This window comes from Sus scrofa, chromosome 7, assembly GCF_054392235.1.
Source record: "Sus scrofa isolate SSC_HxYL_T2T_F1_AM1 chromosome 7, Sscrofa_HxYL_maternal_Yorkshire_Landrace_v2.0, whole genome shotgun sequence".
NCBI lineage: Eukaryota > Metazoa > Chordata > Mammalia > Artiodactyla > Suidae > Sus > Sus scrofa.
Window position 1 is genome coordinate 43,891,363 of NC_139389.1, and position 13,650 is coordinate 43,905,012.

The following is a 13,650-nucleotide window of genomic DNA, read 5'->3' on the forward strand; positions in this document are numbered from 1 at the left end:
ATAATACTGACTGTTGGGGAGGATCAAGGATCTTTAGGAAGTGCTGGTGAGAGTATAAAGTAGCACAACCATTTTAAGACAACACCGAATTGTTTTCAAATTGTTAAACATTTACACATTTCATAACCCAGCAATTCCACTCCAAGAGAAACACCAAGACACGTGAACGAGAACGCAGCACTGTTTACAGGATCAGGAAACGGCAAACAACCCAAATGCTCACCACCGGGAGGAAGGGTGGTACAGTCACACAATGGAAGAGGTGATGGCAGAGAAATGGAATGAAGCACCGTTCAGGATGACGTACGTGAATTTCAGCTGCGTCAAGAATAATTCCTAAAAGACGGCGCACCCGGGGCACGATACTTAGGAAGTTCGAAAACTCTATCTCATTAAAAAAAGAAAAAAAAAAACAAAAAACAAGAGAATGACAAACACGTTTAGGATTGTTTCCTTAGGAGGGGGAAGTGCAGGGTAGGTAAGTCCAGAGAGGTGGTTAAAGGTTCTTGCCAGGGTTCTGATTCTTCCCCCAAATTGATGAGGTAGTGAGTTTCCACAGGAATTCAAAATAGCATTAAAACAGGTGTTCCTGCTGTGGAGCTGTGGGTTAAGGATCTGGTATTGTCTCTGCAGTGGTGTGGGTTCAACACCTGCCCCAGTTGAGCGGGTGAAGGATCCAGCTTTGCCACAGCTGTGGCCAAGGCTGCGGCGGCAGCCCATTCGACCCCTGGCCTAGGAACCTTCACATGCCTCAGGTGTGGCCGGAAAACAAACAAATACAGAAACAAATTTGTATGAATAAAGTAAAAAAGGCCATGTACGGATCCATAATGAGATTATTTCCTGAACCCAGGATTACGATTTCATCTCATTCTGTGTAACTTGAGTCCATCAAAAATTAAACCCAATAAACCACCCCACTTCAAAAAACTTTACCGGCTCCCCACTGCCTTAGGTCTCTTACGGGCTTTCGGCTGTGGGATCAAGATGCTCCATATTTCTTCATTTCTTCAACACATTGGAAGAAAGGAAGAGAGGAACCGAGTACAAAACAACAAAAAAGGAAAAGGCTGGCCTCAGTGATTCTCAGACTAAGCTGTCATCTGACAGTGACAAGTCAGTGGTAAAGTGAGAATCCCAAGCAAATCCTGCGCAAACACCGCCAACACGATCGTGGCACTTGTGTGTTTACAGGAATACACCTCAGGGAAACGGTGGGTTTGTTTCCAGAGCTCTGTAATAAAGCGAGGATCCCAACAATTCAAGTTGAAGGAATTTTTTGGTTCCCCAGTGCGGATAAAAGGTATGTTTACACTATACAGAGTCTATGAAGCGTGCACTAGCCTTAGTCTAAATACATGTGTACGTACCTTAATTTACAGACTTTATTGCTAAAAATACCTATCATGAGGCCCCAGGCACGTTGCAGAAGTAACAGCAAAGATCACTGATTACAGATCGCCAAAACAAAAATAATTAGAATGAAAGAATTGGAAATATTTCGAGAATTACCAAAAGATGAGAGAGAGATAACAAAGTGAGCAAACGCTGTTGGAAAAAGTGGCCCCAACAGACTCGCTCGAAGCAAGGCTGCCACAAACCTTGAATTCGTGAAAAATGCACTGTCTATGAAGTACAAGAAAAGGAAACGCAATAAAGGGAGGTGCCTACAGTTTCCCTTTTTCTGTATGATCTTCTGGAAAATCCCCGAGCTTCACCATCCAACATGGCAGCTGGTAAGCGCACGTGGCTGCTTAAATCAACGACAATGTAATAAAGTTACAAAGTCAGTTCCTCGGTCACGCTAGCCGCATGTGAAGCCCAAGGCTACGTAAGAGACAACACAGAGAACATTCGCATCACCCCAGAAAGTTCTGTTGGGCAGCACTGCCTTAAACCCATCTCAGCCAAAGAGAAGGGAAGAACTTGTTTTCACGCAAGCCAGGATGGAGGAGTCTGGGGGCTGGTGGAGGGGCTCACAGATGCCTGCACTGTTCTCAGATGTCAAAGTCTAAGGAGGCACAGCATGGCAGGAATCCAAGGCACAGCAGCTGCCATATGTCTCCAAGGGCTGGGGGAGGGATGGAACAGCCACCTTTCCTAGCTCCCAGGCTTCCGTGGAGAGCTCTGCATCCTTCAGCCTGAGCTTAACCACCCCTCTCTGGCCAGCCGTGGTCCCTGCCTCCTCCGCTCTCCCACAGGCCCGGACAGAGGGCAGATGAAGTGGCCTGACCCAGGACAGCCAGCTGCATCCAGCCCTTCCTGGAACCCAGTCTGCCCTTCGGGCTCCGAGCAGCTGCCTGGAACAAGGCCTCAGCTCTCCTGGGGCCAGCTTGTCCAGCCCAGGAATGAGGGCAGGGTTCCGGGCCAAGAGACCAGTGGGGGTTGGCAGGAACTGGTCACAGGGAGGAAGGAGGAAAGAGCTCTCACAGCACCTGGGCTCCTCAACAGATGGCTGGTTCCAGGGGCTGCTTATGCCAACAGGCTGAGGAGCCTCAACAGCAGGGCCTGCGGCTCACTCCTCTTTGACACCAACACATAAGAAAACACTCCAGAGAACTTCCTGAACCAGCAAATGAGGCAGAGAGATGAGGGCTTGGGGCAGGGGGGTGGGGGTGGTTGCTCAACAATCATGAACATGGACCCGGGAGTTCCCACTGTGGCTCAACGGGTTATGAACCCGACTACTGTCCATGAGAATGTGAGTTTGATCCCTGGCCTTGCTCAGTGGGTTAAGGATCCAAAGTTTCTGTAAGCTGTGGTGTAGGCTGCAGATGTGGCTCAGATCCTGCATTGCTGTGGCTGTGGCATAGGTTGGCAGCTGTAGCTCTGATTCAACCCCTAGTCTGGGAACTTCCATATGCTGCAGGTGCAGCCCTAAAAAAACAAAAAACTAAAAACAAAACACCAAAAAACAACAACAACAACAACAACAAAAACCCCATAGAACCTTATTTTCCTCTGATTTCATCTTCTAAACTTACATGCTCATGATCTCTCTCTGCCTGATCTCAGGGCTTAGAACCAACATATGGCAAAGGCCACCCCAGGCACAGCACTCGCCACATGCTAGACATTTCCCTCCTATTTCCTGCCCAGGTCCACCCTATAAGGTAGGTACTATCTCTGTCTAAAGGCTTAGGATGGACTTTAAAAGTTGCCCAAAGGTATACTGCTGCATGAGGCGCAGCTGAGATTTACACGCGGGTCTGTCATACGTCCGACATCGTACTTCCATCTTCATTTGTACAGCAAACACCAGTGGGCACCAACTGTGTGCCAGGTGCTTTCCTAGGTGCTCAAGATGGCTGTGAACAAAACCTGCCCAGCAACCTGGGAGCTCTCAGGCTAGTCAGTGAGGACAATGAAAAAAAATACAACCCAAACTGCGTGATGGGGGGGAGGAGGGTCGCCATACTTTTGCTTTGAAAAGGCTGAAGAGGAATTCCCTGGTGGCTCAGTGGTTTAAGGATCCAGCTTTATCACAGCTATGGCGAAGGTTAGATCCCTTGCCTGGGAACGTCTGCATGCCACAAGTGTCACCATAAGGGGGGTGGGCAGAGTAAATGTTTTTGCTGGATATGAAATGAGTAGGTGTGGCTGTGTTCCAATACAACTTTATCAAGGGACAGCGAATTTAAAATTTCCTATCATTTTCATGTGCCACAAATGTTACTGTGATTTTTCCCCCCAAAAATATTAGAAATATATTAGGTATATATATATTAGAAATATAAAAACTATCCTTAGCTTGCAGGCCACAAACAGGTGGTGGCCCAGTTTTGGCCCGTGGGCTGTAGGGTGCCAGCTCTTGGGAGGCAGAGTGGTCAAGGAAGCCTCCTCAAAAAGAGGCCATTGGAGCAGAGCCCTAAATGAGGCTGACAGGGAGCCCCGTGCTCCCTGCAAAGGGAACAGCATGTGCAAACGCCCGGCGGTGGCGTGAATGAAGGGGAGGAGGGAGGGAGGGAGGCAGCAGGGGAGAGGTCTTTGAGGTTGACGGGAGCCAGATCACACAGGCCTCCAGGCCCTGGAGAGGACTTCAGTCTAAATCTGACGTCAAGCCACTGGGCTCTGGCACTGACTAGCTTTGTGACCTTGGCCGGGTTACTGAACTCCTCTGTGCTTTCTTTCTTTTTAACAAAAGCAGAGTAATAGTGGCACCTGTCTCAGAGGGTGGTGGGACTAAGTGAGCGTAACACCCTACACGAACACTAGCTTCTGATATTAACACTGGAGTCCAGCTGGATGAGGCAGGAGCTGGGGGAGGTGGTGGAAAACTCACCCACGATGTCCACCACATCCGGCCGGATGAGCGGCTCTCCGCCCGTGAGCCGGATCTTGTCTACACCTTCTTTCACGAAGAGCCGGGCCAGGGTCAGGATCTCCTCTGTGGTCAGCAGGTCAGCCCTGGGGGTCAGCGGCACCCCCTCCTCTGGCATGCAGTATTGACCTGAGGGGAAGGGAGGGGACGGGGAGGTAGGAAATGACAGTGATCAGGCCAGCGATGCCCCCACCCGGCCACTGGGTTTCTCCTGAACCCCCTCCCAGCCCTGAGGGGAGACCCTGCCAAGTCTGCGGTGGCACAAAACCTAGGCCAGATTCTCTTTGGGCCTCACCTTTCTCATCTGTAAAATGTAACACCCCTTCCCCTTCTGGCTTTGCCACCCCTCAGTGGGTCCGAGATGATAAACGAGGCTGACAGCACCCCTGGCTTGGGGTAAGGGCTGGCCAAGACGCGATGCCCTCAGCCAGGGGCTGCGGGGTGGGTCTGCCTGGAGGCGACACCTGCCCTGGGCCCATTCCTTCTGCCACCATTCAGCCTCCTTCATTTCATCTGGTCTGAGAATGACCCTTCTCTGTGTGTCCTGAGGTGAGGGAGCCTGCGAGGGACCCCTCGGCCTGGTCAAAGCGGCTCTCCTCTGGGACTGCAAGCATTCTCCCACCCAGACTATCTCCTTCTGGTCATCATCAGTCCCATTTCCTAGGTGGGAAGCCTGAGGTACTACCTGTTCGGGGCGAGGTGGTGGGAGGGGAAAGTGAGGCGAGCCCCAGCTGGGAGCGGGGCACCCCCACCTCCCATTGGCTCCCGAGGTACCGCTTGATCAGTACCCGCGGTCAGGACTGCGAGAGGGTTGTTTAGTCAAGGCAGTGAAGGGCCAGAATGGGTCTTTCACGATAGAAGAGATTCGGTGAGAACATCAGAATGTCAGCACCGCACATAGAAAACCTTTGTTTGGTTAAACATTTACGACACACACTATTGGGCCATGAAGTTGATGTATTTCTTATTGTGAGTTACAGGGAGAGGATGGAAGAAGGGGGGCACGCTAAGGAGGGAAAGATGGATGGACAAACTTGGGATGTCCCTCCAGCGGGGGCTACACCCCAGAATGCTCTGCATGGGGTCACACAGTGAGGACTCTGTGCCGGCCTGGCCCCAGACAACGTTTCATGAGACTGGGGTGTCTTTACAGCTGGTGGTGCTGCGTTTCTCATCCGGTTATAGCATCCGGCACCTCCATGCCTTGTCCTGATCTGCAGGGACTGCAGGGAAATGGGAGGGAGGGAGGGAGGAAGAGCCTCAAGGAGCGAGAGACCCCGGGCCAGCCTCCATCCTACACCCGACAGCAATTCTGCGCTACAATCTAACCCAAGCAGAACCCAGCTTCCATGGCGATAAAACTCACCCTTGACCACACCTTGCCCTGAACCCCACCTGGGAGGAAGGGGGAGGACTAAGGAGGCGCTCCTGGACAGGGGGCGATTTCAGGAGGTGCTTCAGCACAGGGACAGGAGCCCAGGGGGGCGACTCACATCTGAGGTTGCACTTCTCGGTGAGGGAGATCCGCAGGTAACTGTGCTGCCGGCCAAAGCCGTCGGTGAGGAAGGCAGAGAAGGGGGCCGCGTGCTCCCGCAGGAACTGCCTCCGCCTGGACGGCTCCTGCAGCGACATGGTTGGGAGCTCAATTGGGGGGGCACGATTCCTCCCATCACCCCCCCATCTGTGACCCCCTCCCCCCCACACACACACACTTCTAGCCTTTCCATCCAGGTGGGCTCGGCAGTCCCAGGTCTGAAATTCTCTCATACCCAAGATAGGAATCAGGCCTGAAAAGAAGCTCCCCCGCCCCTATCCTGACCCTTGGCTCCACACTCAGCCCCCGGGGGTGCAGGACCTCTGCCAGCTGGACAGCAAGACAGAAGGAAGGGCCTTAAGCTCCACCCAGCCTCCACCTCCTCCCGCTCCTCCTCCCTCAAAGGAAGCACGACCGGGAACAAACATCTCCAGCATCTCTTGGAAGGGTCACCTGGAGGGCACGTGCCCCTCAGTACCTGGCAACCAGGCCACCTGACAAGCACCTGGAGGGCACACACCCCTCGGCACCTGGCAACCACGCCACGCGGCAAGCACGTCCAGAAAGGGCAGGGGCAGCAGGTAACTGAGAGGGACGGTGGCCTGGACCATGGAAGCCGCTTCTCCAACCCAGGCCTCCCACTCCATACCCCGAGCTCAAGACAAAAGTCACTTGCTGTGGGGGAGGGGCTCTCTGTGGCCTCCCCACTGCCCAGGAGGACCCAACGGGCCAGGCCACCAGGAGGATATACCCACAGGGAGGGCTCCCCTCCTACAGGGGGCCTTGGGGGCAAGGGCAGCACCGTGGGATGGGGGGTGGGGGGTGACCCGCAGAGGGAATGAGGCCCCCAGGAACAAAGAACTTAGGTGCCAGGACGGACACCCCACTAACCCTTGCCCAGACTACTTCAGTCCTTGGCCCTCACCTACTCATTGCTGGAAGGATGAGGACCCACTGTTTGGGGTTAAGGAGGAGGAGACTGCCCGAGGGCTCCCCTCAAGGCCCAAACTCATCCTGGGGAGAGAAGAAGGCTACCAACCTCACCCCTTCCCAAGTCTGGGCTAGTCTGCTCGGCCCTCCCTTGAGGGCACGGCCTTGGATCTTGACGGGTGCTGACAGACGAGAGAATTGCTCCACAGAAGTCATGTTTGCAAGACATCCTAAGGTTTCCAAAGAACGTTCGCTAATCCATCCCCACACCTGTAAGGGATTATCCTAACCAATGCTTGGGTGGGGTCAGGAACACCCCTGGCAGAACCAGGATTCAAATCCAGGTTTTCTGACTCCAAGTTCTTTCTCTTTTATTTAGTTTTTGGCCTTTTAAGGCCACATCCATGACATATAGAGGTTCCCATGCTAAGGGGAGAATCAGAGCTGCAGCTGCCGGTCTGCACATAGCCACAGCAATGCAAGATCCAAGCTGCATCTAGTACCTGCACACAGCTCCCTGGATCCTTAACCCAGGAGAGAGACCAGGGATTGAAGCTGCGTCCTCTTGGATCCTAGCTGGGTTCATTACCGCTGAGCCATGATGGGAACTCCGGACTTCCAAGTTCTGAATTCTCTCCCCTCTTTGCACAGGGCGTGTCCAAGGTGCGTGTGCAAGATGACACACAGCCTCGGGGAGAAATCATATCTAGAATCTTTATTTGCTTTTTAGGGCCACACCAACAGCATATGGAAGTTCCTAGGCTAGGGGTTGAATCGGAGCTATAGTTGCTGGCCTATACCACAGCCAAAACAACTCGGGGTCCAAGCCACATCTGCAACCTATACCACACCTCACGGCAACGCCGGATCCTTAGCCCACCGAGCGAGGCCAGGGATGGAACCCGCAACCTCATGGTTCCTAGTCGGATTCATTTCCACTGTGCCACAACAGGAACTCCTCTCTAGAATCTTTAGAACAAAGAAACCGTGACCACGGTGGTTACCTGTGGGGTCTATGGCTAGGGCTCCAGATTGGGGGCAAGAACCTCTGGTTTCCGGGCCAGGTGTGCCTGACACACCGGGAAAGTTCTCTAGCTCCCCCGGATCTGCTTTCCCAGCTGGAGGATGCAGGTATGGGCTAAGGTTGTCTTAGGAGAGGGCTGGTCAAGAAGCTGGCAGGTAAACAGGATTACCAGGACCTCGTAACCCAAGAAGGCAGGCCTCCGGGCCTCCTGAGGTTCAAGAAGAAAAAACCCTTACTTCAGTGACCCCCTCAGCGCTGGCTGCACGTAAGAACCATCTGGGAGCTGAAGAAAACACTTCCTCTGGAGACCAACTGCATTCAGATCTCAGGGCACTTTGGTGTCTCATCTCTCCAGGTGATTCGAATACACAGTCAAGGTCAAGGGCCACTGTTTGACTCAGGAGGTAGAAGGGACGTGTGAGCAAAGGGAGGGTGTGCTTTATGATTATCCAGGGTCCATAAAACTGACCTCACTCTGTCCACCCCGAGATCTGTGGACCATGTCCTCCAAGAAAGCCCGCTCATGGTCCCGTGACGAGGGAGCAGCCATCATTTCTCTGAAGCGCCGTCGGACATCACCCCAACAGTGTTCGCCCCTCCCTACGCACCCTTTCATCCTCGGGGACCCTTAGGGGTGGGTGGGGCGGGGGTGCTTCAGAATCAAGAGCCCCATCCCCATCGGCCACCAGAGTCCAGGAGCTCAGATACCTGGGATTGACAGCTGTTCACAATTCAGTCATTTTTTGTCTCTTTTTAGGGCCACACCCACAGCACATGGACGTTTCCAGGCAAGGGGTTGAACTGGAGCCACAGTTGGCCTGCCTATATCACGACCACAGCAAAGTGGGATCTGAGCTGCATCTGTGACCTACAGCACAGCTCACAGCAGTGCTGGATCCTTAATCCACTGAACAAGGCCAGGGATCAAACTCACATCCTCATGGATACTAGTCGGGTTCTGAACCCACTGAGCCATGACAGGAACTCCACAATCCAGTGATTTGTGAGTCACCCCAGGCCCCGCCTCCTCACTTGCCAAGATGCCCTCCTCACCCCACTCTTTTTTTTTTTTTTTTTTCTTTTTATGACTGTGCCTGCAGCATATGGAGGTTCCCAGGCCAGGGGTCGAATCAGACCTGCAGCTGCCAGCCTACACCACAGCCACTGCAACGCAGGATCTGAGCAGCATCCGAGCAGCATCTGCAACCTACAGCAGATCCTTAACCCACTGAGCAAGGCCAGGGATAGAACCCACGTCCTCATGGATACTAGCTGCGTTTGTTACAGCTGAGCCAGGACAGAAACTCCTCCTCACCCCAATCTTAACGTCCTGGGGGAGGTGGCTGGGTAAGGGAGGAGCCAACATAAACCCAGGAATAGGGAGCAAGGGAGAGGACCAAGGAGTATGACTCAGCAGAAATCAGAGAGGGAGCGGTGGGATGGGGTGACCCAGGGTGGAATGAGGCTCTCTGTTTTGGCCGAGGGAGGGGCAGGCCAGATTTCACTCTGGGACCAGAAGTGACCTTTTCTTGATTCATTCAGACTCTGTACCACCAGTACCGGACCCAGTCTCCCAAACACCCAAACACACACACACACACACACACACACACACACACACACACACACATTCGCCCTCTCCTCCTGCTAGGACTGCAAATCCATCACTTGGATATTAACTTGCCTCGCCCCTGCCTCCTCTCTCCTCCAACACTGCATGCCCTACTTTCTTTGTTCTTCCATTTTTTTTCTTTTCCTTTAAAGCCCCTGGAGGAAAAAATACCACGTTAAAGGAGCCTGGAATCCAGAAGGAATTATTGGGCAGATTAGACAGTGATGCCTCTAGCCCAGGAGGGGCCGGCACATGTCAGAGGGATTGAGCAGAACTCTCTTAGCTGCTCAGATTCCCAGGGGCCCCAGCCTGGACTGGGGGCATCCCCCTAGGCAGGAAGCCATCCTGCCTGATTTGGAGTCCCACTGTCGCAGCTGGTGTGTCAAGAACAAACAAACAGGTTCCCAATCCGGAGTGAAAGATTGTATATGCAGAACCCATTTACACTGGAGTAGCCCTTCACTTTTAAGCTGGTCTCTACTGTCAAAATGGTTTAGCCCTGGGAGTTCCTGCTGTGGCACAGTGGGTTAAGGATCCAACTGCAGCAGCTCCAGTTGCTGCAGAGGCGTGGGTCTGATGCTTGGCCCAGCACAGTGGGTTAAAGGATCTGGTGTTATAGCAGCTGCAGCACAGATCCAATCCCTGGCTCAGGAACTGCCATGTGCCACGGGTGCAACCATTAAAAAACACAAAGTTTAGCCTCATACAGCCATTTTCAACTCTTGTTACACATTAAAATCACCCAAAGAACTTCTAAAAAGTACTGATGCCACAGTCCCAACCCAAAGATTCCCACTCAACTGCCTGGGGCTGGGGGCAAGGCGGGGGCGCTGGCTTTGCCTATCTGCAGTGTCCCTGCTCTACTCTGCAGCCCAGGGTAAGAACTACTGGCCCAGCAACCCCAGGACCCAGTGCCATTTTAATCCAGGGTGGTGGTTCTGAGCATAGGCTTTGGGGGCAGGTAAACCTGAATTACAAGCCTGGCCCTGCTACCTACTATTCTTTAAGCCTTCGCTTCCTCCGCCAGAAAATGCAAACAATAACCCTACCAAACTTTAAGAATCCTGGCACATAGTAGGTGTTCCGTAAGTGACTGCTCCCATTTTCTTAACCTAACTCTGACTCACAAATATCCGTTCATCACGTATTCATGCAAGGGCACTAGTTGTGTTTGCTGCGACTCCAAAATTGTGGAACTCCAAAATGAATCTCTTTTAAATGAGCGGATCTGACAAAGGGCCCAGCCCCAAGCCCGCCCCTTGACCGCCCTCTCCCTCCACCTCCACCCCAAGCGTGAGGCCTTTACACCTGCGGCTCCCGCAAGGACAGCCATACTCACTGAAGCAAAGATTTTGAGGAGCAGAGCAGGTAGGAAGTCAAGCAGCAACCCACTACCCCCCAGGCAAAAAAAAGTCTCCTTTTCTGTTATGCGTGACGTTCCACCCAGGCCCGGCTGCCGCCCCCCTCACCCAGGCAGTCCCTTCCCACACAAACCTCATCAACATTTGTCCTTTCTGGACTCCCGAACAGCCAGAAGCCTGGCACAGAGTCACCCTCTCCCCAGCCCCTGCCCCAAAGCAGCAGGCTGGGGACCTGAGAGCCCCCTCACTGCCCCAGCAGAGCCTGAGAGGAAGAAGGTTGCAGAGCTTCTGACTGGGGGAGCCCTAGGTACTGGCTCCCCTCGCCGCCTCCCCAGATACCCACAGGCTGCCACCTCCCCTTTCCACCCAGAAAAGCTCCTCAATCTGTCCCCGGATGGAGCTCAAGGCCCCCTTTCTACACCGCCAGCTCCCACCCGACACCTCTCACACCCTGACACCCAAAGACAAGACCCAGTGGCTTTCCTTGCAGTCTCTCCACGAACCTCCCATCCCAAGCCTGATCTCCAGGGCCTCGTGTGAAGTGTGCGAAAGGCACCCTGCAGGAAGGGAAGAGAGGACAGGGGTTCCAGATACCTCCACCCCAGCTCCTGCCAGCTGACGGTACACATCTCCACACTCGTGTCACCTCTGAGATCCTCCCAAAGACATCTGTGCCCGCCCCCACTGTGTACACATGCCTCTGGTTTTAAAGACCACAGAAGGGCACAGAAGGGAAGCAACAGTCCCAGGAGCCAGGTCAAACTAGAGGTAGAGCGAGGGCGAGGACCTGGGGCTCCCTGCCCAGTGCTCTGGCACAAGCACCCCTCTCTAGTTTTGTTTCAAACAGTGAAACATATGGAGTTCCTGGGCCAGGGATCAGATCTGAGCCACAGTTGTGGCAACGCTGGATCCTTAACCATAACCCACTGCGCCAGGCCGGAGATTGAACCTTTGTCCCTGGGCTCCCAAGACAACATCAATCCCGTTGAGCCAGAGCGGGCACTCCTACATTAACTACTTTAACCCGGGTAATCACCCTATGAGGTAGACACTATTATTCCCATTTTACAGAAGACTGAAGCATTGAGAGGTGAAGGAACATGAAGTTCACCCACCTGAAAGTGGTAGGGCTGGGATTCAAATCCAAGCAGTCTGCTGGAGCCCACGCTCTCACCTGCTAATCACACCCCCCCATGGCAGTATAAAGGCAAGGGCGGGAGCAGCCCCTCCACCCGCTTCCCCCATGCTCTCAGCAGGGAAAAAGCATGAGCACAGGTGCTAGAGTCTGAGCTCCCACTCCCTCACTTCACAGGTGGGGAGTTAACTTTCTCTGCTGAAAAATACAAACTCTACTCGCTTCACATGGTTGTGAGGACGGAGACCATGAATGAAATCACTTAGCACAGGACGAAAGGAATCAAGTCAATTAGAGGCAGGAGGGAGAAGAAACTTACCTTCGGAATTATTTAAAGATCTCAACCATCTCCGCTTTCCCATTTTCCCCCCTGAAGTTCAGAGTTGAGGGATACCGACAAACTTCACCTCCCAGCAACGGGGATCTGCTTATCAGAGAATCCTGGGGGTGGGGGTGGGGGGTCAGATTTGGGGAAAGCAAGTTATGCTAGGGCCCTGCCCCAGATTGAGCAACAGCTGGGGTCATCGTATGAATCTCCAGGACTTGAAGCCTCGTGCCAGGAGGTGGGAAGAGAACAGTCAGATCAAACTAGAAAAGGTTTCAACAAATCAAGAGATGCTTCTCCCCAGTTGATTCCCTGACCACATGGGCAAAACAAACTTAAAACTTGTTATGCCTTGAGTCCCTCTGAGGAATGCTTTTAAGGACTGAGGGGGGCTCTCCCAACCCTAAAGAGAGAGTGGAATCCCTAAACCTGCCAAAGCCCAGATCCTGGTTCCATTCTGCTCTAGAATGAGGCTGAACCCTCCTAAGGGAAATGAAGATGAAACAGTCAGTGAAGGACGGGTCACACAGCCCTGTGACCACAAAGTGACAACTGACTATTGGCGGCAAGGTGACATTTTTGTCAGTGTCACACTATGAAGTGGGGTGTCACAAACACACCTGGTCACAACTTCCTCTGGGGGAGAGGGAGGAAAATGTTTAAAGAAGCAGCTTTTGGTGCGGCAGGTCTAAGAGGGATGCTAATAACATTTCACTGGACCCAGAGTCCCACCCGCCTGCTTCCTCAGACCTGGAAGGGGGTTGCGTGGCTGAGTGGGCAGCGAGGTTTTTAAGCCAGACCCCGAGGAGAGCCCCCACCCCGCCACCCTTCGTTGGAATACCAGGTGAGGCTGGGAAGTCTAGAATAGAAAACATTATTCCACTCCTCTCCCCGGCGCTAATTAAGCGAAGAGGGGTCTCTCCAGAAGCGGCCCACTTCGGCAGCCGCGGACGCGCCGGGGTGCTTCTGGGCGAAAGGTGCAGTCGCCAGGCCACCCGCTCTCCAAGAAAGTGTGGATGCGGGCGAGCTTACCTCCAGGGCAGGTTGGGAGCGCTCCCCCGGGCGGGGCTGCGTCACCGGAGCCCCAGAGCTGCAGCTCCGGACGCTGGACGTCAGGACCCGCCGCAGAACCCGGGACATTGGCTGTGCCGCCATGAAGCCTGTGGGCTACGGGGAAACTCCACTCGGTAGCCGGCTCCTAGCACGTTAGCCAGGGACTCGCCGCCCCGGGTCATCACGGCAGGGGCGGGACGGGGGGCGGGGCCCGTTCAGCCAATCGACGAGGGCGGCGTGCCGCGCAGCCTCCTGGGAGTTGTAGTCCCCTCACTCTGCTGCTTTCCAAGGTGGGCTAATTGTGCTAGCGCCTGGGAAGCACAAACTCAACCAGAGATCCTGGGTCTTTTCTTAC

The 13,650-nt window shown here is 53.7% G+C and overlaps 1 protein-coding gene across 8 annotated transcripts in view; it reads right to left on the minus strand.

The window, feature by feature from the left end:
- The window catches only part of MOCS1 (molybdenum cofactor synthesis 1), a 918,787-nt gene extending 905,337 nt beyond the window's left edge, over positions 1 to 13,450 (minus strand). For all 8 annotated transcript variants that reach the window (XR_014810085.1, XR_014810084.1, XM_084968020.1 and 5 more), the window contains exons 1-3: positions 13,275 to 13,450; positions 5,815 to 5,941; positions 4,283 to 4,450 (exon numbers count right to left, since the gene is read on the minus strand). Coding sequence is in view for 6 of the 8 variants with exons in the window: in XM_084968020.1 (XP_084824146.1) it covers positions 4,283 to 4,450; positions 5,815 to 5,941; positions 13,275 to 13,397 (418 nt within the window). In the remaining 2 variants the exon portion in view is untranslated. The remainder of the gene's footprint in view (positions 1 to 4,282; positions 4,451 to 5,814; positions 5,942 to 13,274) is intronic.
- Between the last annotated feature and the right edge of the window lie 200 nt (positions 13,451 to 13,650).